At 42.4% G+C, this 26,369-nt stretch overlaps 5 protein-coding genes across 9 annotated transcripts; 4 read left to right on the forward strand and 1 right to left on the reverse strand.

Moving 5' to 3' along the window:
* Positions 1 to 130: 130 nt before the first annotated feature.
* LOC108099637 (fatty-acid amide hydrolase 2-A) lies at positions 131 to 2,456 on the forward strand. Of its 2 annotated transcripts, XM_043209002.1 has the most exons (4): positions 131 to 366; positions 684 to 1,123; positions 1,177 to 1,876; positions 2,085 to 2,456. In XM_043209002.1, the coding sequence occupies exons 1-4, from the start codon at positions 187 to 189 to the stop codon at positions 2,373 to 2,375; spliced, it is 1,611 nt and encodes a 536-aa protein (XP_043064937.1). In that variant the 5' UTR covers positions 131 to 186; the 3' UTR covers positions 2,376 to 2,456. The 2 variants fall into 2 exon arrangements, with proteins under 2 accessions (XP_043064937.1, XP_017058756.2); XM_017203267.2 differs by lacking the exon at positions 2,085 to 2,456 and having other exon boundaries at positions 684 to 1,128; positions 1,181 to 1,584.
* Positions 2,457 to 2,870: 414 nt separating this feature from the next.
* Positions 2,871 to 19,041, forward strand: LOC108099455 (tyrosine-protein phosphatase vhp-1). Of its 2 annotated transcripts, XM_017202996.2 has the most exons (4): positions 2,871 to 3,626; positions 5,526 to 5,666; positions 8,179 to 8,403; positions 17,240 to 19,041. In XM_017202996.2, the coding sequence occupies exons 1-4, from the start codon at positions 3,404 to 3,406 to the stop codon at positions 18,049 to 18,051; spliced, it is 1,401 nt and encodes a 466-aa protein (XP_017058485.1). In that variant the 5' UTR covers positions 2,871 to 3,403; the 3' UTR covers positions 18,052 to 19,041. The 2 variants fall into 2 exon arrangements, with proteins under 2 accessions (XP_017058485.1, XP_017058486.1); XM_017202997.1 differs by lacking the exons at positions 2,871 to 3,626; positions 5,526 to 5,666; positions 8,179 to 8,403 and adding an exon at positions 16,941 to 16,961.
* A 494-nt stretch (positions 19,042 to 19,535) lies between these two features.
* On the forward strand, positions 19,536 to 22,440 carry LOC108099478 (probable ATP-dependent RNA helicase DDX43). 3 transcript variants are annotated; one of them, XM_017203034.1, is made up of 5 exons: positions 19,536 to 19,664; positions 19,730 to 20,591; positions 20,683 to 21,191; positions 21,254 to 21,889; positions 21,948 to 22,440. In XM_017203034.1, exons 2-5 carry the CDS (start codon positions 19,881 to 19,883, stop codon positions 22,279 to 22,281), a joined length of 2,190 nt encoding a protein of 729 aa, XP_017058523.1. In that variant the 5' UTR covers positions 19,536 to 19,664; positions 19,730 to 19,880; the 3' UTR covers positions 22,282 to 22,440. The 3 variants fall into 3 exon arrangements, with proteins under 3 accessions (XP_017058523.1, XP_017058524.1, XP_017058525.1); XM_017203035.1 differs by having other exon boundaries at positions 19,564 to 19,664; positions 19,719 to 20,591; XM_017203036.1 differs by having other exon boundaries at positions 19,597 to 19,664; positions 19,709 to 20,591.
* Positions 22,441 to 22,511: 71 nt separating this feature from the next.
* Positions 22,512 to 23,641, reverse strand: LOC108099480 (pre-mRNA-splicing factor ISY1 homolog). The gene is made up of 4 exons (XM_017203037.1): positions 23,544 to 23,641; positions 23,461 to 23,483; positions 23,237 to 23,397; positions 22,512 to 23,178 (listed from the first exon to the last, which is right to left on the reverse strand). The coding sequence occupies exons 1-4, from the start codon at positions 23,544 to 23,546 to the stop codon at positions 22,544 to 22,546; spliced, it is 822 nt and encodes a 273-aa protein (XP_017058526.1). The 5' UTR covers positions 23,547 to 23,641; the 3' UTR covers positions 22,512 to 22,543.
* A 209-nt stretch (positions 23,642 to 23,850) lies between these two features.
* LOC108099481 (ADP-ribosylation factor-like protein 8) lies at positions 23,851 to 26,220 on the forward strand. Its single transcript, XM_017203038.2, has 4 exons — positions 23,851 to 24,101; positions 25,035 to 25,189; positions 25,251 to 25,412; positions 25,479 to 26,220. Exons 1-4 carry the CDS (start codon positions 23,979 to 23,981, stop codon positions 25,597 to 25,599), a joined length of 561 nt encoding a protein of 186 aa, XP_017058527.1. The 5' UTR covers positions 23,851 to 23,978; the 3' UTR covers positions 25,600 to 26,220.
* Positions 26,221 to 26,369: the final 149 nt, after the last annotated feature.

Here is a 26,369-nt window from a genome sequence, read left to right on the forward strand (position 1 = left end):
AATGTTTACTTTTGTATAAACTCTCCCAATTCACCGCTCCCTTCCAGCTTATCGTTCCCTTTTCTACAGTTAGCTTCCGACTCTCAGCACTCTCTAATTTGGAATGCCGGCAGCTCGATCGTTCGGTTCATTCTCATTTAAAATCATTTGCTCGGGGAACGTCTTCTTATTCAGTTCTTGCGCGCAATGGAAATATTTATACGACTAATCGTGGTCGTCATAAAGGCGATCGCAATGATAATCTCACCGATTTTGGACACATACTTTTATCCTCGTAAACCCAGGACTACACTCATCCCACCGATCAGGAACAAACTGCTTACCCTCAGCGTTCAGGAGCTGCGCAGTCGCCTTCGATCTCGTCAGGTGAGTAAGATTTGCATATATGTACATATATTTAAACTCAGTCATCTTTCAACAACCATTACAAAAATATTGCCTTGTTATCTTTTTTTGACTACTTGACTGTAAAATAAATTTGGTTTACTCATGTAATTATAAGCATTAAAACGAAATGGATTTCTTTTCTTGAACTCTATGCACTAAAGTTTTAAGTAATTATTTTCTTATCTGAAGAGCAAAGTTCAAGGTGATAAGCCAACCAATTTGACCAAGTTATGTTACAATTATATCTTCAAACGAATTTGATTGAGAGATTCGGTTTTATTTTGTTCAATTTTTAGTTGACTTCTGTGGAACTGGTGCGCACTTATATCGAACGCATAGAATCCGTCAACAAACATCTGAATGCCATAGTGGAATCTCGTTTTTCGGCTGCTCTGGAGGAAGCTTCCGAAACCGATGACCTCATAGCCAGCTGCCAGTCTCTGGCGGATGTGGAGAAGCTCTTCGAGGAACGTCCACTTCTGGGTCTTCCCGTGACCATTAAGGAATCTTGTGCCCTCGAGGGCATGACCTTTTCCGTGGGCAGTTTGGCCAGAAGGGACATTAAGGCCGAAGCCGATGGTGAAGCAGTAAAGCGGTTGAAATCGGCTGGAGCTATTCCACTTTTGGTCTCGGCCACTCCAGAATATTGCTTTAGCATCGAAACAGACACCTTGCTGAATGGCCGATGCTTGAATCCCTACGATTTTGAGAGGACTCCGGGAGGAAGTTCTGGGGGGAGAGGTAAATTAACTTCATATTTGTACCTCTATTACTACTGATTAACTATTTCCAGGGCGCTTTGAACGGAGCTGGCGCCTCTCTATTCGGAATTGGCTCGGATATTGGAGGATCCATTCGCATTCCCAGCTTGTACTGCGGTCTCTTTGGCCACAAACCAAGTGGAGGAGTCGTCTCCGTCAAGGGGCACTTCCCCAACTCGAAAGATCCGAACATCGAGCACTATCTAGTGGAGGGACCCATGACCCGGTTTGCCGTGGATCTTTCCGAGTTACTTCAGATAATGGCGGGCAAAGACAATTCAAACAAACTGCGATTGAACGAACCTGTGCAACTGAACCAGATTAAAGTACAGTATGCACTGGGCTTCGAGGGCCTGAATGGATTGATGCACACGTCGGTGGATAAGGATATACGAGGTGCCATTTGCAGGGCGACAACCCATTTGAAGACTCTTGGTTTGGAGGTGCAGAAAGCCAAGTTACCCAATCTTGATAACTCAATGGAGATGGCTTTGTCTGGGATCGCCGGACAGGACTTGATGGACTATCTAATGGAGTATCAAGATGCAGAGGGTACGAACAAGGTTCGTCAGACCTTCTGGGAGTTGATAAAAAGTCTGCGGGGTCACTCGAACTACACGACCAATGCCCTGATCTTTGAACTAATGAGACGAGCTGGCGCCTTTATGTCGCAATCAAAGATGAATCAGTATCTGGAGGAGGCACGCGGCTTGATTGGGGAGTTCGCGGTAAGTGGTCAATTATCTATCACGGCAGCCCCTCGCTTTGTAACATGTCTCACCAAAAAGCTAGATTATTATATTAAAAGCAATTACTTTAAAACAACGGCCTTTGTAACACATAGTATTTGATCTCGCTCAGTCAACAAAGTTGTAAAGCGAGTTTATTGACTACTCATTATTTTAAACTAATTTCTGTTGTATTTTTTATGTGCAGAAACTACTTGGAGATAATGGAGTGCTGATCTTTCCCACATTGAATTTACCTGCTCCGAGACACAAGTGGTCGGTTTTCTCACTCTGGGGCGTCGATTATACCCTCCTATTCAACGTACTCGGTCTTCCTGTGACCCATGTGCCAATGGGTCTGAATGACCGGGGACTCCCCGTTGGACTTTCCGTAATTGGGGCTCCAAATCAGGATCGACTGTGCATTCGTGTGGCCGTGGAGTTGGAGAGAGCCTTCGGAGGATGGAAGCCACCTGTTCCACACGAGCTCGACGACTAATTATAGCAAACAATAAGCCTCAAAAACATCTAAAACTTACATTTACAATAAAAATAAATATTCGAAAAAAACTAAAGTAAATGTGAAAAGGAAACAAGACGCCATCTTTCGGAAATGGTTTGAGACCGGGCTAAATGTAGCTTTTTACATCACCTAAACATAAGCTGAAGCTACCTAAACGCAAAAGCACCTAAGCACACAAAAACTATTTTTGTTAAAAGGTTTTTAGGTTTGTTCAAGAAAATATAATTTTTTTTTTCGTTTTCGTGATTATTTCGTGATTCGCATTATAATAAACTGTAGTAACTTTTTGAATTTCCTGTTGTGTAACGGCTGCCAGGGATACACGAAACTGAAGTACGTCTGATGTTCAGTATTTTTTAAGTATTTATCACGCTATCCAACAGTAGAAAATACCAACCAGCTCTTAAAGCACCAAAAGATCAACGTTTTCCAACACAGAACTTCAATTTATCAAATTCGGTTATCACATTTGTTTTGCGCACGTTCATTCGTCTTTTGAATTTCGCTTCGAACGGTTGTCAGTCTCTATTTTGTGCAACCAGTTCAAGCAACTTGCCCCGCGCTTGAAATAAAAATATTACTAGAAAATAGTAAAGTATATTTTCTAGTATAACATTGACATTTGGATACAAGACTATTTTCACTTAACAAGGTGGCTCGTGAAACAGAAACAGAGGATACTATCAATTTTTAGCCAACCTGACTATAGTTAAAATAAAAAAAAATATCTACAACCCGCGCGTTTTCTGGTTGATTAATTAAAAAAGTGTGCGTGCGCTACAAGTGGAAATAAAACTCGATTTCTGGGCCCCCGATTTTGGTTGCAACATACATTATAACGGGAAGTGGCTCAACAAGTGGCTTGTGGATTATCTAATAAAGCCCTCCCACCCAAAAATCATACAAATGATATAGATTGTACGGGGCTACTAAAAAAAAGAATATATCAATTTTAAAACAACCAAACGGCTCCAAGTGTGTGTGTAGTGTGCGAGCGGCTGCATATGTGTGTGAATCGAGAAACGCAGAGCAGCAATAACAACAACAACGATACAACGGCAACGTCAACACGCAACAACAAAAACAACGACAGCGGCTGTGAGTGCGACGGGGACGGCAACAGCGTGAGTCATATTAGTGAAATGAAAATGCGGATAAAGCGAGAAGCGCCGTGTCTTCTGTTATTTATGCCAATCCAAAATACCAACAACAACAATCGCATTGGTGGTGAGTACGAACAAAAAAAAGCAATAAGAAAATCATACTATTTAAGATTACACTTAAACCAATCAAGTGAGAGAGGGAGAGCGAATTAATCTCTCTCTCCCTGGATTTTTACCGCTTGGCATGCTGTTTACTTTTGCAGGGGGCACGAAAGAGAGGGGGAACACACGTAAGCGTCTCCATTTCATTTCTACAACAGCAAGAGTTAAAAAAATTAAGAAAAAAAGAAACGAACTCGAGAGAGATCAGAGACTCAGAGTCAGTTACTTTTTTTCTGCTCCATACGTGACTCACAATTCGCGTGTCTTTCAAAAATAAAAGCAAAAGAAGCGTTTCGATTCGTTTCTGTCCGCTGGTTAAATAAAAAAATACAACAAAATACAAGTACAAATAACAAAAAAAATACAACCAGAAAAAATGTAAAGCAAAGCAGGTTTCTCAAGCGGCCTGGCAACGCTGAAAAACCCGCTTTGAAACGACCTTTCGAGTACGAATTCATCGGCACAACAACAGCAACTACAACAACAACTGTAGGGAGAAGCGTGTGCTGCAGAAGAAGTTGGGTGAGGGGGAAAGGGGAGTAGAGGGAGCAAAAGCAACAGCCGCAGCAACAACTTGAAATTAAAGTTGGGAGCCAGCTAGTGAGAGAGAGACGAGAAGAACAGGAAGAGAGAGCTGCAGGGGGCTGCAGAGGCGCATCGAAAAAGGGTTCTGCAGTTCCGAAAAATCAAATGATTAGTAGACGTTTTTTTTAACCAAAAGTAACCAAAATAGAGCTCAAAACCCTGAGTTATAACTTTTTATCATCAGTAAATAAAACACTGTATGTTTATTATCACTTCCCTAATTCTACTACCAATCATTCCCACCTATTTTTCAAACCGTAAGCCCCCTCGAAACCCACACACCCGAGACATAAGACGGCTCTGGGGTCTTGCAATGCACTATTGGCATGCGATTTTACTTGTTTTACTAGCCGCAAACAACAGCAGCGAAAAAAACTAAACCAACGTTTCCTGCCACGGTGAAAAGTTGGTTGTATTTTTTGTAGCTGTTGCTTTTCTGTGTTGTTTTTTGGCTTTTGAGGTCGCTTGGCTGATAACAGCAATTTTGTACCCCAGTAGTTTACTTGAAGTTGATTTTCTTGCCAGCATAAAAAGACAACTATGCTTATGAGTACAGCTGATAAAGGCTGACAAGTCCAACCTCCTAAGACCCCTTTGAAAAAATAATACAAACTGAGGCACTCTCTATCTTATCGCATTTTAGTTGATAAAGGTCCAAATTGAAAATATTCAATGAAACGGACTGGCTTAAAATCAAAGCATTAATTTATAGAAATACCAATCTACCAGGGGCCTTTGTACGATAAATAAAATGAAGTTGAGAATATTGATAATTAATAAATTCAAATTCAAATAAAATGCGTATTATTTGAAGATAAGACCCTAAATAGTTTACATGAACTTAGAGTATTACAATTAATAAGTTTTAAGTACTTGCTATAGGAAGCTTCAGATATAAATGTTTTTAAGGCATTTAATGGCTTGTGTTTTACTATAAAATACTATCAAATTGGTACGGGGCACGCTTACAAAGCGTTTTATTTATGCCTGTTCACTGTGATAAGCGCCTTGTGAGCTGTGGGCAAATGTGGAAAACTTTGTAGAGCCAAAATAAATGTCTTACGTCAGTTTTGGCAGGCGGCAATCGAAACGAAATATTTTGCGGTTTATTTAAACGGGGGACTCGGCACGACAAGTTTTTCGCACTGCGGTCCATACACAAATCGGTGCTGACATCATTGGTTATAAAATTAAGCAAATCGCTAACCGCCGATTATAAACAGTATTTAAATCACCGTATTAATGCGTATTTTCTGGTTTCTGTTTCTCTCTGCAGCCAATCAGAAGGACTATCCCAACAAGCGGTCCAGGGAGAATCTGGCATGTGACGAAGTGACATCGACGACGTCATCTTCAACGGCAATGAACGGACGGACGCCGGTCTTAACCCGCAGCTGCTCTAGTCCGGCGGTCTACGGTAAGTGAAAGCTTCAAAACGGGGAACCCACCGAAAACTATGCGACCCGAAGACGGGTTTCACAAAAGGTCTGTGACTCAGTTAGAAATGATTTTGCATACTGGAAGAAGTTGAGGGAAATCCGGGGTTAGCATGTGGCACACTTTGTTGTTTTGTAATGATATTTCATGTACTTTTAAATAGAAACGGAAATACATTCTTATTTCCTGATGTTCTACAATGATTCACTAAAGTTTGCATACCAAAACTGATCACATTGCCCATTCAAGTTACAGACAATTCCGACGTAGATTAGGGGGCACTATATCTTTGCCCGATCGAGCAATTGCTCTCGATTGTTCTGCTGTTGCATATTTGCATGTATAGTTTGCGCTTATCATTGCAATTCATTTCCTACTCGGCCTAAGTCCCCCTTCCCCCATCCGTATTCCACGTTTTGATAGTAATACATGGCGATAAATTGTCTCAGATTGTCATACAATCTTTCCGTCATTTTCCCCCTTCACCTTCCCCCACTTGTGAGCTCTGCTTTAACATTAAAAACAAACAGTTTTGTTTTTGCTTCGGCACGTGCTGAGATAAATCGCTCGCTCTGTGTGTCGCCCCCTCTCACTCGCACCTTTAACTCGTATTTTTGCACGTTACGAAATCGAGCGTACGTACGTTTATACATATGTATTAAAAATATGCGAGAAGCAGCGAAACACATGCAAAACAACAATAACAAAGCCATCTACAGAGGTAACGACAACAAAGACAGTAGTACAGTGAAATTTTCAATGTCAAACTTTTGCACATTACTCATATTTACTCACGCGCGGTGGGAATCATACTTAGTCTCGGAGTAATCCTCACTCTATCTTCCCCTCCTTCCCCTCTTCCCGCCTTTTTCCACCTGACAAAGGTGTGATCACGTCGTGTAGTTTCCTTGGGCTTTAATTATTACTTCTGTATTACGCACATCTATTATAGGGTTAGTAATGCATCATCAATTTACAGATGCAGATTTTGAAAATAAATTTATTTCAATCTAACCTCAAGCAATAACTAATTCAAGTTATGTACTTTGAATGCAAAAAATTAACACCTTTTAATTGTTTCACTTGTTGGTAAACAAATGAAATTGCAAAAGAGTCTGTAGTGATTCACTATTTGTCACAAGCTATTGATAATAAGTTCCCTGACAACAAAGGAATCTCCCCAAGAACAATATTTTTTAGAAAATGGGAAATACCCTTAAGGGCACCAATTAGCTATTGATTGCTGTTCCGGGCTTTATCAACCCTCCATTTATTTCAATGTTTGTTACCATACCCTCCCGATTCCTGTTTACTGAAAGCCAACTGAGTCACTGTGGAAATATTTATGAAATCGGTTAATTGCATTCTTAATACACTACGAGGTGGATACGCGGTGCTATCAGTCGCGGCCTGCGTAAATGCCAGAATGACAATCATCTTTACGTGTAAAGTTCCAACGTGTTGTCGATGACTAATGCAAGTGTTTTCCGTGTGACCCACAAAGTGCACTCGGCCCAAAAAAATAAATATAAATGAAATCCACGAAGTTGAGTTGCCATGGCTCTGAGTGCTATCAATTAACACGCAAGCCAATGACAAATAATCGATGAACCGGGTAGGGGTGTCTATGGCCAAAACCGCAGGGCATATGCTGGGCCGCACTACGATCTAAAAATTACACTTGAAGAAGGAGTTTCTTAGATGTTCTTCCTACAGAACATCTTTAGGCAGAAAAAAATCATATTAATACAAGGCGATTTAATTACACACTGGTACGCTGAACCAACTTGTAGAGTTCTTTCTTTAGCAGGACTTAAAGATAAACCTCTTTGGTTTTAACAAGACTTCGTTTAGTTTTTTTGGAGTGTAGTTAGACGGTGAACAATTATAGATACACATAGAGAGGGAAGAAAAAACAATTGCGCGGCTCATTGAGAGTGCTACGAACTCGGGGACGGCCATGAGGCAATGTGAAGCCACCCCTCGGCCCGCTGACCGTCCCTCCCCTCCCCCTTGCCACTTGCCCCTTCCCTGCCTGCCCCTCCACCACCTTCGACTTCGCCCACTGCCAATAAAACTGAACCCAACTGAACTGAGACTATTATGCCTCTGTGTGTGGCATGAGTCATGCAACAGCAACAGAGGCCCCAGCAGACGAATCCAATCGAAACGAAAACGCTCGGAGGAGAAGGGGCGAAACAAAAAATAAACAATTTGTTGTAGCAAAATTTAGACGTTGTGTACAACAATAGATACAGAAAACAGGGCCAGGCCATCACCATTCTACCCAAACCCGAACCCATCCCCATTCCAATGATCATTTGCCAGACTCTTTTGTTGCATGACATCGCGAATTGGCAAGCTTCCACCGCCCAAGATAGATAGAGAGATCCCCCGACAATGGGCACTTTTCGTACGGCGTTTGGGGCAGCAGGAACTTTTCCATTATTTACTCATAAAACCTAATGATCCGATCCGCATGTATCTTGCAGATATAGAAACACACCCCGCCTCGCCCGTGTTCCCGCATCTGCTGCTGGGCAATGGACGCGACGCCGACGATCCCAGCAGCGTGGGCGCCAACTGTGTGCTGAATGTTACCTGCCAAAGTCCCAACGAGAGCCATCTGCAGGGCCTCAAGTACATGCAAATACCTGCCAGCGATACGCCCCATCAGAACATCAAGCAGTACTTCCAGGAGGCCTTCGACTTCATCGGTGAGTTTTCTTTGAAGAGTGTCAAAGATCATAGCATTAGGCTATCAGTATCCTGTCCTCACTATTTTGTTTACCATTTAAACATCATTTAAGTGTTGTCGATCATAAAAATGTCATCCTTTTGTTTTATGAACTATTCCCCACCTTTGAGATAAGTTGTGTTGTGTGTTGCATGAGGAACCAATGTATAGTTTTGGTGAAATACTCCCACCTAGATCTCAATAACACTGTTTTGCACACCATCTGACTATCTTGACAGTGATATGAAAGATTGAAAACAACATATTATTATCGTTAAACCGGAGATAAGTAATACCGCGAAGATGACGAACTTTACTGGTATTTTCTCCCGTCAAACAGAAAAAATGCGACTAGATTACAGTGAAATTCTTCATACATTTTATGGAGATAAGCTTAGCTCAAATATTTTGGAATTCTGTGGAACCTAGAGCTCCCCGAATCCAGTCTGAGAAACCGAGTTACGCTTAGTCATCATCTTTGGCTATTTGCGATTGGCAATTGCTAAACGTGACTTGTTATTGGATGCCTGGCGGGCTTTTTCAGCGGTCAGCGGGCTCATTTGTGGATTTTGCATAACGGTTTTAGTCTGGCTTCCACTTCCCTTTCTTCTTGGCTGGCTGGAAAATTCGTTATTGACTTTTTTGTTTGCCCCTTTTTTGGGGTTTCATGTGCTCTTGGCATTTTGCGCTGCCTTCAGCGCTTTTCCCACACAACCAAGCACACTATACTTTTGTTAATTTTAAATGAAAATAATAATATGTACCCAAACGAAAAAGGGGGAACGAGGCGCCCGGAGAGAGCTTTAGCCGTGGAATATAATGCTGACGTCAATCGCATTTTTCCATTTCCATTTTCTATGTCCAAAGCTGTTCATCAAGTATTTTTGTTTTGTATTTTTTTTTAGAATTTTTTTTTGTTTTCAAGCTAATGTCTTGGCACGTGTGCACGAGCTTTGTCGTTTTATTAATGTTTTTGTAGCGTCTGTGATTTAAGTAGTGCAAATATTTCATTTAAACAAGCGCGAAAAAAACGCCGAGTGGGCGGTACGAGCAACAGACGACCGTCGACCTCCAAACTTGGTGTTCTTAAAGAGTGATAATTACTGTTCTACCCAAAAGTGGCTTTGATATAATTTTCAAATCATAAGCTTTTATATAACCAGAAAAAAATAGTTGTCAATAACAGTTAAAAATTGGAAATTGGATAAAAGCTTCACTATAATTGGTTTCTACGGATTTAAAAAGCGCAGTAATATTACGAGATTGCCAAGCTAAGTTCAAATCACAGTTCCCCACTCTGTGGAATCTCTACTACTCCCTCGCACTTATAGGCACATATTGGGTGTGGATAAGGAGCAATGCTCCTTCCCCCTCTTCAAGTTGTTGTTTTTGTTGCTCCTACGCTTATCCATTTACTGTCTGCCTTGCCTCCTTCTTTCCTTCTGCCTCCTTCGCCTTCTTTCGTCGCAGCATTGTTGTTGCTGTTGCGTGTTGGCGTTGGCAGACAGCTTGGCGGCAGCGACGTCGTCGTCTCGTTGTTGTTGCTGCTGCTTTGTTCCGTTACTGTGTGGCGACTTTGGCCACACTGAAAGGATTTGTACAGATCATAGAACACTTTTTACCCAAAAAATTTAAAATTAAAAAGAAAAGCTTAAAATTAGCAATACATTTGAAATTTTTACACTTTAAATTTTATTAGACTGGCAAATTTATTTAAGACACATCTCTTGTGGGGAATCATGGGTTTTCATTTTAATAGACGTAAGTAAAATTTTTTTTTTGTCGGTGCACACAAGTTTTCTCGGGTAATGGATATTTTATGCAGATTGCCTACGTACCAGCAAAAGCAGCCAGAACAACAACAACGAGGCTAACCAACCGCAAACGTCCTTTCTGATAAGGGTTGTCCTCGACTCGCTTCCTGCGGTGCCCGGCTGTTAATGTATTTTTGGCCACCACTGTGCTCTCGGATGACTCATCGCCATTTCGTTTTGTTGGTTTTGTTCGTTCACAATGCAATGTGGAACACAGAGAGCGAGACAGCAAGAGAGTGGGCGGTGGGTGGGTGGACGGAACGGTACAGCCGCATCGATTTTTCCGTTGGCTTCTTATTGTTGCTATTTATTGCGCCGCCAACGGCACTTTTCACCCCTCTCTTTTCTTCTGTGGCGCTGGTTTCATTTCGGCATATGTTCTATTTTTGTAAACATTTCGGTTCCTGTTTATGAGTCATCGTTTCGCTTTTTATTTTGTGGGTTATCCTTGTGCGTTCGGCCTCGAGTGTTGTTGTTCTTGTAGTTGCGGATGTCAGGTGCGGGAGCAGCAACAGCTGCTCAGTATCTTTCTTCCTTGCTCACCCCCTCTTCTTATTTTATTTGCATCTGTCAGATCAAAATCCTCGATTCGGTATTCTTCTTACCGCTACACTGAAAGAAAATTTGATGTGATTACTTTGAATACATGTTATTCGACTGTAAAAAGCATAAAAATAATTCAAATATAATAAAGAATTCGGCGATCTCTGTACGCATTCTTGAAATTAACTGGTCTGTATTAAAAAAGTATTTAAATATTTGACAACAGTGTTTAGATTTGAAATTTAACGACTGGTTTTAAAGTGCACAGAGTAACCTTTTTCTCTCCACCTCGTCAGTTTTATCCATGCTCAAGTATTATTTTTATAAACGGTCTACCTCCCTCTTTCTCCCTCTCTTGCTCTCGCTCACTCACACCCGCGCAAAAAACACATTAGTACTCAGGCACGAAGTAACGATGGGTGGGGAAACGGTGAAGAAGAAGCAAAAGGAGGTGGCGGTGAAGAAGAAGAAGAGGAAGGGAAAAGTATATGTATTTTGTACTGAGTGTGCATGAGTCATGATTTCGCTTCTCTGTTTGTGTTTTTGAATGTTTGCCCCTGCCTTTTGCGCATTCGTTTTTGGTTTGCCGTCGTCACCTTATGCCTATTATTATTGTTTTATTTCGCCTGTGCTGCTTGTGCTTCCTCTTGTACCGTACAACTTATGATTTCTCATTGTTGCGTTGCTTTTCGTTTTCCATTCATTATAACAGCAGTTTGAGTAAGGGGGGGGGTGGAGGAGGGGGAGGAAGCACCGCTATTTGAAGCAAAGCTTGAAATGAGACCGACGTAGGCAGAGGCAGCGGCAGAGGCTCATTAGGCGGCGGCAGAGTTCGAGGCCCCAGTAGTTGTTGTTGTTCTTGTTGACGGATAATGCTAATGTCATTATGCTGCGTCATTAACATGAATGATAAACTAACGCAAAGCCACTTGGCCTAGAAAGCAATCAAATCCTCAATTGTCAGGAAATTGAACGGTATCGTAGTATTCGGTTTATTACACTTGTAATTGCGATTTGGGCACCTAAAAAATGTTCTCAGATTCATCAGTAAGATGCGTCTTTCAAGCTATGAATGTATTTCTTGGATAAGTATCTTCAAATAAATCCTAAAGGTTCCTGCCAGTTTCAATGTTGGTGTTCAAAACAGAAAGAAGTACCTAGTTCAACAAGGTCATAGTCATAAACAAATATTCGTTTAAATAAGGCCAAGAACACAAGTCACTACGGTAAATAAACGAAAAATAGCCATGCTTGAGTTCATAGTATAAATTCGATATTGCGTTCATACAAATGTACATAGGTGTTTCCTTGTATTTCTTATAAAACTCAGCACTTTCTCGCTCATTCCACCCCCTAATCAATTTGTCAAGCTATCGCCACGATGTCTGTACTGACTGTACCCTTATATTATTTGTGCGCCAGTTATCAGTTATCAAGCTATCAACTGTTATCTGTCAGCGACGAAGGAATCTCTTTGGCTAACTTTATCTACGGGGAGCATATATATACGGCTACGGGTTACGTTCACGGGGACATTTACGGGTACGACTACGGGTTGTGCACACACAGTCGTAGAAGCAGCTAAGTAAACTGGAAACGGAGGCCCCTCAAGAACATTTGGTGATAGCTCCACATTCTAAATACATACGGTTGGACAGCTGATTAGATAAAACTATGAATGCATGAGTACAAACACATACCAAACCATACGTTGCGGTTAAAATATTAGAAGGTTACTCTGTTTTTGAAATTTAAAAACAAATCCTTCAGAATATGTGTATTTTGTTTTAAAGATATTGCACCCGAAAATCTTCTATTTTGGCCGCAGCTGCAACAGACAGCTTCATATAGAGCATTCGTTCAAAAGAGACTACTCGAAAAATCCTGTGGCTAATGAGTAATCGAAAATCCGTTGGCAGACAACAAACAAAAAGAAACAACAGAAACAACAAAAATCTCGAGGTGACATTTTTGTTGGCCCCCGTGCACATAATTTCAATATTCGTCAGCCGGCTATTTATAAAATGCAAAAACCAACCAAGCAAAATAAACTGAAAATCTTCGCACAGGAATTTCGAATTTGAAATTTGCGTTGCGACTTCGGTTTCTTTTTGTTGTTGTGCTGGGCGCATGAGAAATTATAAGGCTCTTAATCATTTTACAGGGAACACACGCCTACACTTTCCCGTTTCCTCTTTACACAGTAAAAAATACGATATGATGATTTTAATAATTTTTTGGGTAACATGTGTGTCATAGCTCAATTATTTTTTTTTTTGTTAAAATGTTATATCTTGTGAACGATAATTTGATAGATACGATCAGTATTTCAAGTTACAAACTTGATATGAGAATCAATTTTCTGTGTACTTATTCATTGATGCCTGCCTTTTGAGACTTTTGCGTTGCGCCCGCGCACTTTGTATTTTCCTCGGATTGTATTTGCGCGCAATTTGTTTATAAAACATTTCGTTTGTTGTCTTTGCCGCTGCGCATGCTCTTTATGAATCACTCGAGGAGAGCCCTGATCCATCCGCCTCCCTCACTTTGAGTTGAAGGCTGCTCCAAAGTGCAGGCTGTGTTGGGAGCTTTTGTTGTTTCCGTATGACTCGACGACACGTCAAAGTCGAGATTCGCCAAGTTGAAGGTCAAGTTGAGCCCCCTCCACTCCACTCTCTTTGTTTTGGATGATTCAGCGGCGTCTTATCGCCATTTAAGTGTCCTGGCACCTGCCGCACTCAGACTCACACGCCATCTGTCTCTTTCGCTCGCACTACAGCCGTCTCTTTCTGGCTTAATCAGAAATACGAATGAGTAAGCAGCTGGTATTCTTAATGATAAACAGTCGCCGAAAGTAATTAAATATTTCGAATATAAACAAAACTACTTGTTGCTTGACAACATGCTCCGGTAGAAAAAAAACAGTGGGAAGCATAAAAATAGTGGCCGTCTTAAAAAAGTTAAAAAAGTTCCAGTCAAGGAATTAAGAACATAAAACACTTTCGAAGACATAAATATATTCTTCTTACTTCTAGGATTATTAGTTAAATTTAAGTGATAACTATTTATTCTAAAAAATAGTGCATGAAATCCTTATTCGTTTGCTATTCTCCTGATCGCTGCTGTACAACATACAACCCCTCAATCATATATCATGTTTCCCGTGCTCAGAGGTTGTTTAAGTTTCTGTTTTCGATTCTGATTCTGTTGCCGTTTCTGTTTCTGTTTCGGGCCATGACTCAGAGGGAGTTGCGAGCGTTTCGCGCCTGGGACACTTTTGGTTGACCCTAAGGTCCAAGATCCGGGAGTTAATCATCACGAGAAAAAGTGAAATGAAGCGAGCGGACATTGAGAACAAGAACCAAAAACGAGACGCGACAGGCAGCCGTCATTGTCTGGCGAGACAGAGAGATACCATATAGCACCATGCCATCTTGTCCCATCCCATTGTAAGGCAACCCAGCTGTCTGCCACTTGGCCCACTTCTGAGCCCAAATCACCAGATGACGCACCCGGGGGCCCGACTATAAAAAAAGAAAACATCGCTACTGTTGCACTTAATCATACACTCAACGGTGGAAGAATTCGGTGACTACCCAAAGTTGGCATTACGCATCATCGCCCCCTAAATGGAGTCACGACTCTCAGCCCTTTGGAATGGTGGCAACGTGTACTGCCCCATTATAGACACGACTCCCCGGGATCTACCGAGTCATCCACAGTCATCGCCGGAAAATGTGTTCCGGTGAACTAAGTCCGTTTAGTCATAAGTGCGGCACTCTATTGGCGATTAGTAATTCCCCGCAGCATATATGGACGCATATTTGTCACGAACAATAAACAATTACCTAAGCCTTGCTTCCCAATAATCGAGGAAGGCCTCTGCCTAAAATCCGTTTACTGCGAACAAAGTAAGCCAAGAAATATGCAAAAATAACTGAGAGCCAAACAAACACTAAAGCTGGATTTCTTGTTAATACCTATGATTAACAATCCTATAGAAAGGTGTGGAATCACTTCTAATGCTTACGCATTTTCAATATTTGCTGACTTTAAACACCGACTTAGTAACTCCTTTAAACCTCAGTGTACAAATTGAACTTGAGGCCAATTAGCTAGAACAACTTGATAGTGACTCAAACTGAAGTTTTGCGAAATTCATTCATCATTTACAGCTACTTCTTGCCAGTCTTTTGCGAAACTCCTTGGCCACTTCCATTCTGCATTATTACTTCTTGTTCTCTTCTAGCCCACATGACTCACATGGTGTTGTGTGTGCGAGACAGGCGCGTTTACGGCGCGTTTTATGCGCGATTTTAACTGCCTGAGCGACGGGGTCATTAACTAAGAGGATTTATGAGCGCCGTGCGAAATGAACGAAACGGGGACGGTGACCAATTGTCTGCCATTGTACGCTTAATGACCATCTTTCTTTATCTAGCCGTCTGTCTTTTGGCCGCCCCCCGATCGGTGGGTCTATTTTTGGCCAGCCTATAGATTGGTCATCTCTTTATTTGCCGATTTTGATTCGCCTTTTGTGCACTACGAGAAAATTGAAGAGTCCAAGGCTTTGTGGAAATTAAACAACTATTTATAGAAAAGAAGAAAGCAAAAGATTGTCTCTGTTCATACCACAATTTATTGGTTTAAAAACCCCTTGCTGGCAAAGTTTAGTGAATCCCAGTAAAGTCTCTGAGGCAAGAACCCAATCCGGAACTCTGACGTACTTTTCGTACTTCAGTACACGGGAACCCTATTATCTTCGAGTGGTAGTTGATTATTTATTTATGATGGATTTTCCCCGGGTCCGGGTTGTAGTTGGCCATATCACCACTATTGGGCCGATAACACTCTTAACTCGATTTGATTTCACTTGACTGGTGGTGTGTAAACTGCAATTCATAATTCTAGACGAAATTTGTGAAATCGAAGTTGTGCGGTTAGGGAAGGTTTCCTTATCGCTGTGTGCTTTGCACCCCTCTCTATTCATTGATAAATCAAACAGCCCGTTATCGCACCTCTTCAGGTGGGCAAAAGGGGGAAAGGGGGTGGGTCTCGGGCAGTATTATATAGTGAGTACTGGCAATATGCCTGCAATTTCCAATGAGTTACACGCGCCTTCCAGATTTATCGCTGATATCACCTCCTTCGCTGTATGACAAGGGACTTATAATGGGGTGTGCGGTGTGCACCGAGAGAAAAGAGGGTGCGTTGGGGCGGTAGGCGCCTGGTGACTAACAAGGCTTCGATTCCGCCCGACTGGCTGGTTATCAACTGTTTGGAAATCAGACAAGTGTTGCCTTGTGTGCATTATGAGTAAGCAACGATTAGCAAAGGCTCCCCCAGTCCCCTTAAAAAACCCCTCTCGGAATTCCCTACGCGCTCCACCGAAGCAAAATCACACCACGACCAATTGCCGAGCGATAAGATAAAGCTTATTTTTTTCGGTGGTGGATTTATTATACAGTCGGACGTCTATATTTATTGACGAAATGGTTTATAAAAAAACAAATTGTGTAATTTTTTGCAGTAACCTAAACAAACGATTGAAATGCAGATGAAGTATTTTCAATAAAATAACCAATTTTCTATATATAAAGCAAAAAACAAAAATGTACAAATGTACTAGTAAAGCTTAGAGAGCTGTGGGCATAAGATAGAATTTAACTTTCAAAATACTTTCACTTAAGTGGGTTCCCACTGTATTTTAGTAAGTGAGCCTTGATACAAGTACGCCGTATGCTGCGGATTCTTCTGGTTTCTCTTCCTCTTCCCCTCCCGACTGCTTATCTTTGGCCAAAAATAACAACGTAAATTATGAGTTAATGTGCCTACGTGTGTGTGTGTGTGAAAAGGCGGTTGTGTGTGTGCGCGCGTGTGAGGGTATAAAAATGTTCTGTCAATAAGCCTCGTCGCTATATTATTGTTGTTGCCTCTGGCAATAATGATGACTCATATCAGCAACATTCTCACAGTTCAGTTGCCGAGCGCGAGAGTGGGTGAGCAAACGGAACGAGAGAGAGAGAGAGTAAGAGTGAAGTCCACCAATACACTGAGCGTATCGACAGCGCAATATCAACACAACGACATCATCATCGAAGCTTCCACGTTCGACAGTCAAAATTCGAAAAGTTTCTCCCTCGTCAGAGATGCAGAAGAAAAGATATAAATAGCTAAAGCAGTAACTAAAAACTTAAAATCTAATTTATGGAAGAGTTGAAAGACGCTTTAATATGTTTACGAACTCTTTAACTAAGTTTAAACATTATAAATCATATTTTATTAATTTGAAAAAAAAACTGCATATTATCTGTTGCCCTTCATCTGTCAGATAAGTCGATAGATAAGATAGACCATAATCATTGAAAACACATTTCTATCTCACTTAATTTGTTCATGGAAAACCTTTTACCGCCTTATCAGTGGATTAAAACGATTCCCTTTCTTGACATTTTGCAGAGGATGCGAGGAAAACGGGTTCCCGGGTGCTGTTGCACTGCCACGCGGGGATTTCGCGAAGTGCCACCATCGCCATCGCCTACGTCATGCGCTACAAGTCGCTCTCCCTGCTGGAGGCCTACAAACTGGTGAAAGTGGCCCGGCCGATCATCTCGCCCAACCTGAACTTCATGGGCCAGCTGCTGGAGCTGGAGCAGAATCTGCGCAAGAGCGGAGTCCTGGCGCCAGCAACCCCACACCTGAACAGTCCCTGCAATCCTTCGGGATCTTCGGTGGGCTTGAACGCCCACTCAACTAGTCAACTGGTGGAGCAGCCAGAGGAGGAGGAGGTCGAGGAGAAGAAGTCCAAGTCGGACAGCGAGGCCATGGACGAGGACGTGTACGACTACGATGATGTGGACAGTGGTGCCGGCAGTTTGGCCGGCAGCAATTGCTCTTCCCGTTTGACTTCGCCCCCAATAACTCCGGACGACGAGGCGCCCAGTACTTCGGCGGCAGCCTCGACGGTCTCGGAGCTCGATTCGCCCAGCTCGACCAGCAGCAGCGGCATCTGCTCCCTGCTGCAGTCCTCCAGCTCATCCGTTTCATCCTGCGCAATCAGCAAGCCAAATCTGCTGTCGCCCACAAGGCAGTTGGCTCTGTTCAAGCGGAATTCGCCAGCCAAACTGCGGCTGGATCTGGACTCCAGCTATGCGCCCGCGTCACCCATCCTGGGGTCCACGCCCTGGGTCTCGGTACCATCCACGCCCGTCTGCGAGGATGTGTCGGAGGCCAGGAACAACCTTTTGGCCAGGAACTCGACGAGGGACTGAGACAGGATCCCCGCGAAGAGCCGCCGCCAAACAGCAGCTGTGAAACGAAAGAAAATGTACAGCCAATTGCCGCACTCTTTATGATCAAAATTAGAATTGATAAAACTGTATTTTTCTTCAAAAATCTGTAGAAAATGACCAAGTTTTTATAGTACTTTATCACTCCAGGACTACTGAAACTAAACAATTTTTTACGCATCTGAACAAAGTATGGATTTTATCAAATCAAAAACGGCAAGAGGGCTGATACTTCCTATGAAACAAGGTGATGCTAAATGCTAAATGCTAAATGGTATATCAAAGGCCACCTTTGCAACGTGTAAATAAAAACGTTTAACACTGTACATACAAGCGTACCTAAAACAACACACACAAGGAAATGGAATACCAACTGCAGCTTAAACTATTTGCAATACATTTTAAGGGCTTTTGTAATGTATTTCTTCGTTTCCCCGAACCAACACAAAAACAAAACACCTACAATAATCCAAAACAAGAAACTGGAGAAATTGATTGAGAGAAGAAAAACCTCGTATATTTTAATTTAGTTTAAATTTAATTTTAAGCGAATCTTAACTATACCTATATACACATAAACTATATTAAACTTCACATAGAACAATGAAAATCCAAAATGCACTGCAACTCTTTCTGCTGACTTGCCACACAAAAAACTACCTTACCGGATTCCCAAAAATTTGAGAAACCCCGCCATATACACAGCAAAGATCTTATCAAAACTGTTCTAAGTTTTATCAAAATCCGACATAGCCACACCCACACTCTAAAAATGCATGTAATTAAGTTACTTTTTGAAAGTGAGAGAAGTTTGTGTTTTCTAGTTTTAGTTATTTATATGAAGCGAGCGCGTGAGAGGATGATGAATGCGATTTAATTCATTTATATTAGGCCGTAAATTTTATAGGCTAAGCTACACCTGAAATGTGTAACCCGTGTGTTAAGTAAACGGAAATTATAATAGTAACCAAACCAACTGCTGTTTTCTTTCGTGTTTCAAACAGGACCGCCAAAGTGCTAAGCAAGTGCTGTAAATTTTGGAGATCTAACAACACTGATGGTAACTTGAAGTGACAGCCCTGTCAGAGAAGCTTGGAAATATCGATAGCTATTGGTTCAAGTATATCGATTTTTTTATATAGTTGTAGGGGAATCCCCGAAACTTATATAGTTAAGTTTAAGTTATCGAATTTTGTAAGGAGTCTCTTTAATTGTTATTTTTATTTCATGAAAGGAATTGCAACCCTCACAGAGGCTTAAAATTTTTTTTTAATAAACCTATTTTATGGTTTGGTATTAAATATTAGGGGGGTTCCTTAAAATTATTTTGTGGTGGTAAAAATTTGGATTTTATATAAATATTCTTTGTGAGATATATACGGGTTTTCGAATTGATTGGAAAGATAATGGTCAATAAAGTTTGCTTTACACTGCTTATATATTCCCAGCTTGTCTAATCGATTTTAAGATTCAATGGCAAAAACAGTCGAGGCAGCATCCATCCCTGGTCAAAATTCAGCCCTGCACGAAAGACTCACAAAGCGGTTCCTTAAACATTTCCTTTTGGTGGTAAAATGGAGTAAAAAAGCAAGGGGGTATGTAAAACAAGTGAATTATTATTTGACGCTATAGGAATTAGTTTATTTGAGGTTCCTTTTAGCTTCCTTGTTAAAATCAAATCGCAAACTAGACACACACACGCGAATAATTTACCGTTTGAAAGAGGCAAAATTGCAAAATCAGCATTTTTCACGTGCACCAAAACTTATTTCATATAATTCGACAAAATAAAGCGCAGAGCAAATAGCGAAATGTCTGAACTCGATTGGGACGATCCAAACTATGTAGATGCCCCTGTGAAGCTTCAGGAGTACTCCAAGATGAACGAGAAGTACGATCGGAGCATCCGACGCGACGATTATTCACGTGGGTACGGAGGTGAAAGAAAGCGAGATGATTATCGTAGTAATCGCGACGAATACGGCGGAGGAAGGCGGGAGAGCCGGAATAATCGTGATGATTACGGCGGAGGAAGACGGGAAAGCCGTAATAATCGTGATGATTACGGCGGAGGGCGACGTGACAATCGCGATGATCAAGGCGGAGAAGGAGCTTTTAGCGAATCCTTGAGCATCGCCTCCGAAATGGTGGGAAAAATAATTGGAAGAGCCGGAGCAAATATATCGAGGATTCAGACGGATTTCAATGTCCGTGTAAAAGTAGACCGATGTGATTTGGTTGTAAAAATATCCGGAAGTATTCAGAGCAACGTCACAGACGCCATCAATTTCGTTCGCAAACAAGTCGGCAGTGATTCGGGCGATAATAGAAGGGATCGTAATCAAGACAGCAGGGACTACGGCTCCCGTAAAGAAAGTAGAGGAGATGGAGGAAACGGAGGAGGTGGCTATGGTAGATCTAAGGGGAGCAGCTACGACTTCGATCCCCTTGTTGATAGGCCCAACCAACAAAGTGGAGACCTCACCGGACTCATCGATTGGGCAGCTCTGCACAAGGAATCGGTCAGTAGAAACCCCTTATATGATTAGTAACTCAAAAACAATTTTATTTATTTATTTTAAATACCCATCTTATCCCCACAAATCCCTACAGGAGGCAGCTACTGCGGCTCGCTGGGCCAAGTGTCCACCACTGACAAAGAACTTCTACAAGGAGGCGCCCGAGGTGGCCAATCTTTCCGAATCTGAGATCGAACGTATTCGCGCGGATAACAACAACATTACGGTCTCGCACGTTTTTGAGCCAAAAGAGGGTGAAACGCCGGTTCCCATTCCCAATCCAATCTGGACTTTCGAGCAGTGCTTTGCCGAATACCCAGATCTGCTGGGCGAAATCTCCAAACAGGGCTTTCCGAAGCCCTCGCCCATTCAATCGCAGGCTTGGCCCATTCTCCTCAAAGGACACGACATGATCGGCATCGCCCAAACGGGCACAGGGAAAACCCTGGCCTTCTTGCTGCCCGGAATGATACACACGGAGTACCAGAGCGTGCCCAGAGGTCAGAGGGGTGGAGCCAACGTTCTGGTACTGGCGCCCACTCGAGAGTTGGCCCTGCAAATAGAAATGGAGGTGAACAAGTACTCCTTCCGCGACATGAAAGCGTAAGCTTTATTTAACGTTATAGAACCTAAAGGGTCAAAAATATATCTGATTTTATTTGCAGAGTTTGTGTATATGGCGGTGGCGATCGTCGCATGCAAATCTCGGACTTGGAGCGAGGTGCAGAGATCATCATCTGCACTCCGGGTCGTCTCAACGATTTGGTTCAAGCCAACGTCATTGATGTGAGCACCATCACTTATCTGGTGCTCGATGAAGCCGATCGCATGCTGGACATGGGCTTTGAGCCGCAGATCCGCAAGGTGATGCTGGACATCCGTCCGGATCGCCAGACCATTATGACTTCGGCCACCTGGCCACCGGGAGTTCGTCGCTTGGCTCAGAGCTACATGAAGAATCCCATTCAGGTGTGTGTCGGGTCTCTCGATCTGGCAGCCACACATTCGGTGAAGCAAGTTATTGAGCTGCTGGAGGACGACAAGGAGAAGTTTAAGAGAATCAAGTCCTTCGTCAAAAACATGAGCGAGACGGACAAGATCATTATTTTCTGTGGACGCAAGGCACGCGCCGATGATTTGTCCAGTGATCTCACCCTAGACGGTTTTATGACCCAGTGCATTCATGGCAATCGCGACCAAAGCGATCGTGAGCAGGCTATAGCTGATATTAAATCTGGTGCGGTGCGCATTCTGGTCGCCACCGATGTGGCATCACGTGGTCTCGACATCGAGGACATATCGTAAGCATATAAAGAGTGGGAAACCTTATTCATATTAATACCTTTCCCCTATTTATAGTCATGTCATCAACTACGATTTTCCGCGCAATATCGAGGAGTATGTTCACCGTGTGGGTCGCACAGGTCGTGCTGGTAGAAAGGGCACCTCTATTAGCTTCATTACCCGCGAGGATTGGGGCATGGCCAAGGAGCTGATTGATATCCTGCAGGAGGCGGATCAGGAGGTGCCCGAAGAACTTCACAACATGGCCAGGCGTTTTAATGCCATGAAAGAGAGACGCGCTGCTGAAGGCGTAGCTTTTGGAGGAGGAGGTGGTCGCTTTGGTGGTGGAGGACGCGGTGGAGGAGGCAGACGCGGCGGTGGAGGTCGCGATTTCGACTCATTTTACTAATAATTGAAAACCCATGTAGGTGTTTTATAGTTTTAAGAGACCACAGCACATTGGAGTGCCTTGAAATTTTGTTTAACAAAACGTTTAACGATTCTACCCAAAGAGAGATTCCAAACGAAAATAAACCCAAATTGGGAAATTAGAAGAATTGGAAATCTAGAAAGATCTCACAACAAGCAGTCTCATTCAATTGGAAAAAGCAAAACAGTTTACAGAGATGAAATTAAGAATTCGATCTAAAAGTTTTGAATGTTTATTGAGTTCAGTTGGCGCCACCGCCGTATTTCTCCAGGAGTTCCTGTTTCCTCTTGCGCAGAAGTGCTTCCTGCACATCCTGTTGCGTGGGCACGGGCACATGGGCAGTGAACTTGGGCGCCAGCAGGCCATGCGGATCCTCCACAGCAGCTCGAGCCTTGGCGTCCTCAATGGCCTCTCGTGCGGGTCCCGATAGAGGATATATTTCGTCCTCTTCCTCGTCGTCATCGATTATGCGACCATCTCTGGCCATTTTTTCGCGCCATTCTTGCACAGCCTTTTGGATGGCAGCCCGTTCGATGCGTTCCTCCAACGGAATCAGAACTCCATCTTCGTCATCACGGTAGCCATAGTACTCTGCGTCTATGTCCTTCATGAGTTCGGCGCGGGACTTCCTGGGTGGCGGAGGAGGATCCTGTTCAAATAGCTCTCGAACGCCTGGTAAATCTTTTGCTGCCCCAAAGTATTTATAACCTCGATTGCCAGGCACTTCACGACCCTCCGCATCAAACATCTTAGGGCCATAACGTCTGTAGTGGGGACCTCCTAGCGAAGATATCTGATTTTCCCAGTGGCGCTTTTCACGCAGCAACTTGTTAATTTCATCGTTGAGATCGCGGATTCGGAATTCACCCAAGCCAGCTATAAAAAGAAGGTGAGTACAACTTTGAGAATAAACATTTGATATATGTATAAGTACCATTTTGAATCTGGGCCACCTTTTTCGATATTTCCCGTATAATTTCCAAGCGGAACTTTTCGCATCGAGGTAAGTCGTGACATTCTGAGGCCAAGTAAGGCCGGCGTTCCTTTTCCCCGGACTCCACTTCTTTGGCGGCTCGCCAACGTGCCAAAGTTGTCCTGTAAAAATCAAAGGCGTAAGTGCTGCTTGTTTCATTATGTTTTCAGTAATGGGTTACTTACATAGCTTTCTCTGCATTACGCGCCTAAAAATACACATTTATTATACATATTATTGGAATTTAATAAATATTTCGCCAACTTACCATTTTGTTTACTATCTTCTTTTGCCGAAACTGACATTCGCTACGCAACAAATTTTAATTCGATAAGACTCCTATCGATAACCACTACAGTGAGAAGCAAGTACAAAGATCCCTTGTGAAAGCTAATTATTTAAGCATAAAATGGCATTACATTTATTTTCTTTAGACTGAACGTTATCTGTTTTAATTTTAACAATATTTTTATAATTATAATTTATTGGACAGTTAATTGGTAAGCCATTCACTGCGAACAGCTGCACAATTCCAGTGCTGCACAACCTCGTTCTGACGGGCAGTCCTGATATTTCGGCACTCCCGCACTTTTGGTCACACTGACTGCCCAGTTGTTTTTTCACGCCAACGCCATTTACGCTCTTTGGAAACCTTTTTTCGCGAATCCAACCAGATCCCGACCAGAAACACACCTGCCCCAGGATGTTGGCCCTTATCAACAGGATCCTCGAGTGGTTCAAGAGTATCTTCTGGAAAGAGGAGATGGAGCTGACACTCGTGGGACTGCAGTTCTCCGGGAAGACGACGTTCGTCAATGTTATTGCAGTGAGTATTTTGCACAGTGGGTGTGTGCGGGTTTCTGTGAGTGTGTGGGTGAGAGGGTGGTTTTTTCGGGGGGTGGAGAGAATGCCGGGGGATCAACTATGACTAAAAGTCGGTCGAAGAATAATGCAAACCCGAAACACAAAGGAATTGCCTCCCTTTTGACCCCACTTTCCCTTTGTTTTGCTAACTTTCCGCACTCGTCTTTTCGTTCACTGCATCAATAATTAACGCTGTGCTAACCGTTTTATTTTAGTGGTAAAGTTTACCGTTCCTGCCGTCCGTAATCAATAAACCTATATAACCATAATACGCATGTTTTCCGCACAATGACGCCATTATCAGCAGACGACCCCTGACCCCGCCCCTCCAGTCCACCGTTCCGCCTCCTTATTCTCTGCCCCACATTTCTGCACGCTGATAAAGACGCGATCTGGAGTTTCCAGCTCGGAATTCGTAGTCAAGTAGCTCGACTTCCCGGGGGCTTCGGAGGTGGAGTTGCTGCCTTTGTTATGAGTCATGTGAATTCGATTCAAATGTCTACCCGCATCCCCTGAAACCGCGGGTAGATTTCTGTTTACTTAAGTGCTCCCAGAAGCGGGAATTTTCCTTGACTTATCACTGTAATTAGACTCCGCGTAATCCACTGTTTGTTCAGATTCATGCATTGTACGCAGCGGTTTAGATTTTTAAATATTTCAACTATAAATATTTGATTACAGTTCAACTTATATAATTTATTTTTTAAAAATTATTTTTGCTTTATTAATTTTCAATATTAATCTGATAAAATGCATTCTCATTTTGTGGTTTTTTAGTTCTTCATGTAAAAATTATGTTTTGACATAAATCGTTAATTTATGTACTGCATACTTTTGGGCCTTACTTATAATATAAAATACTTATACTGTATCCTTATTTATCCTGAAATTTCAGTCCGGCCAATTTGCTGAGGACATGATACCCACAGTTGGCTTCAACATGCGCAAGATCACTCGCGGCAATGTGACAATCAAGGTGTGGGATATCGGTGGCCAGCCTCGATTCCGGTCCATGTGGGAGCGCTACTGTCGCGGCGTTAATGCGATTGTGTAAGTAGAAATACAAGTTAAGCAACATTAAAAATCATTTGACACTGTTATTAATCTGCAGCTACATGGTGGACGCAGCCGATCTGGACAAATTGGAGGCCTCGAGGAACGAGCTGCACTCCCTTTTGGACAAACCGCAGCTCGCTGGCATTCCTGTGCTCGTTTTGGGCAACAAACGTGATCTTCCAGGCGCCCTCGATGAAACCGGGCTCATCGAACGCATGTGAGTATTCAAATGATATAAATTACCCCAAAATATGTATGACTAACGACTTAAACTCAATTCCAGGAATCTATCGAGCATACAGGACCGTGAAATCTGCTGTTATAGTATTTCCTGCAAGGAGAAGGACAACATTGACATCACGCTGCAGTGGTTAATTCAGCATTCGAAAAGCCAAAGTCGTTAGATAACGAACACCCACACCCACACACACAACGCCCTACCCTCTACACTCACACACCTAGGCACTATATCTCACACAGAACAACTATATATACAATACACACTAATAATAATTTGCAGAGTGATGAGCAATGAGCAAATCCAGCAGTAAGCCAACTAATTGGGGTACAAGATTGAAAAACAAAACTAAAACACAGCGAGTAATGACTATGCCTTGAAAATCTGTTTGTACGTTGTATGTCTGCATGTATGTTGTTTGTGATTTCGCAGTGCAGGGTTCGGGTGCTCGACTGTCTCGAATTTGTAGGTTCACAAAGGGAAGATGCTTAAATGAATTCTGTGTACGTTGTAAGTTTTGTTAGTTAATCTATATGCCGACACACACACACAACCAAGAACACACAACCGACGTACACGACACGATCGTGTGTATTTAGTATTTCATTCTGGTTTGATCGACCGTTTATCCCCTCTATATATATATGTATATCGCCTCTACGAACTTCGTTGCCTGTCGCCACGTTTAGTTAGACTTACGTTTAGTGTTTATTGGTGAGATTGTGTAATATTATTTTTATAGTTTTTGTATACAATATATAATTTACCATTCGCTTATATGCCTTTACGCAGAATATTTATTTTTAACTGGAATTTTTGCTTAGCGAAAACTGAAAAACCGAAAGCAACGGAAAAGAATAAACTATGAAGACGTTTTAAACTATAAATATATATTTAAACTATATGAATGTAAAATCAATTAAGCAAGCGCAAGCC

This window comes from Drosophila ficusphila, unplaced genomic scaffold (assembly GCF_018152265.1).
Source record: "Drosophila ficusphila isolate 14025-0441.05 unplaced genomic scaffold, ASM1815226v1 contig_791, whole genome shotgun sequence".
NCBI classification, from domain to species: domain Eukaryota; kingdom Metazoa; phylum Arthropoda; class Insecta; order Diptera; family Drosophilidae; genus Drosophila; species Drosophila ficusphila.

Coding starts and splice junctions, on each gene's coding strand:
- LOC108099637 (XM_043209002.1), top strand. CDS start 187: ATGGAAATATTTATACGACTAATCGTGGTCGTCATAAAGGCGATCGCA. Junction 367..683: donor GTCGCCTTCGATCTCGTCAG/GTGAGTAAGATT, acceptor TTCAATTTTTAG/TTGACTTCTGTGGAACTGGT. Junction 1,877..2,084: donor GCTTGATTGGGGAGTTCGCG/GTAAGTGGTCAA, acceptor TTTTATGTGCAG/AAACTACTTGGAGATAATGG.
- LOC108099455 (XM_017202996.2), top strand. CDS start 3,404: ATGTGTGTGAATCGAGAAACGCAGAGCAGCAATAACAACAACAACGAT. Junction 3,627..5,525: donor CAACAACAATCGCATTGGTG/GTGAGTACGAAC, acceptor TTCTCTCTGCAG/CCAATCAGAAGGACTATCCC. Junction 8,404..17,239: donor GGAGGCCTTCGACTTCATCG/GTGAGTTTTCTT, acceptor GACATTTTGCAG/AGGATGCGAGGAAAACGGGT.
- LOC108099478 (XM_017203034.1), top strand. CDS start 19,881: ATGTCTGAACTCGATTGGGACGATCCAAACTATGTAGATGCCCCTGTG. Junction 21,192..21,253: donor TCCTTCCGCGACATGAAAGC/GTAAGCTTTATT, acceptor TTTTATTTGCAG/AGTTTGTGTATATGGCGGTG. Junction 21,890..21,947: donor CTCGACATCGAGGACATATC/GTAAGCATATAA, acceptor CCCTATTTATAG/TCATGTCATCAACTACGATT.
- LOC108099480 (XM_017203037.1), bottom strand. Junction 23,398..23,460: donor CGTAATGCAGAGAAAGCTAT/GTAAGTAACCCA, acceptor TGATTTTTACAG/GACAACTTTGGCACGTTGGC. Junction 23,179..23,236: donor GGTGGCCCAGATTCAAAATG/GTACTTATACAT, acceptor TTCTTTTTATAG/CTGGCTTGGGTGAATTCCGA.
- LOC108099481 (XM_017203038.2), top strand. CDS start 23,979: ATGTTGGCCCTTATCAACAGGATCCTCGAGTGGTTCAAGAGTATCTTC. Junction 24,102..25,034: donor CGTTCGTCAATGTTATTGCA/GTGAGTATTTTG, acceptor CTGAAATTTCAG/TCCGGCCAATTTGCTGAGGA. Junction 25,190..25,250: donor CGCGGCGTTAATGCGATTGT/GTAAGTAGAAAT, acceptor ATTAATCTGCAG/CTACATGGTGGACGCAGCCG.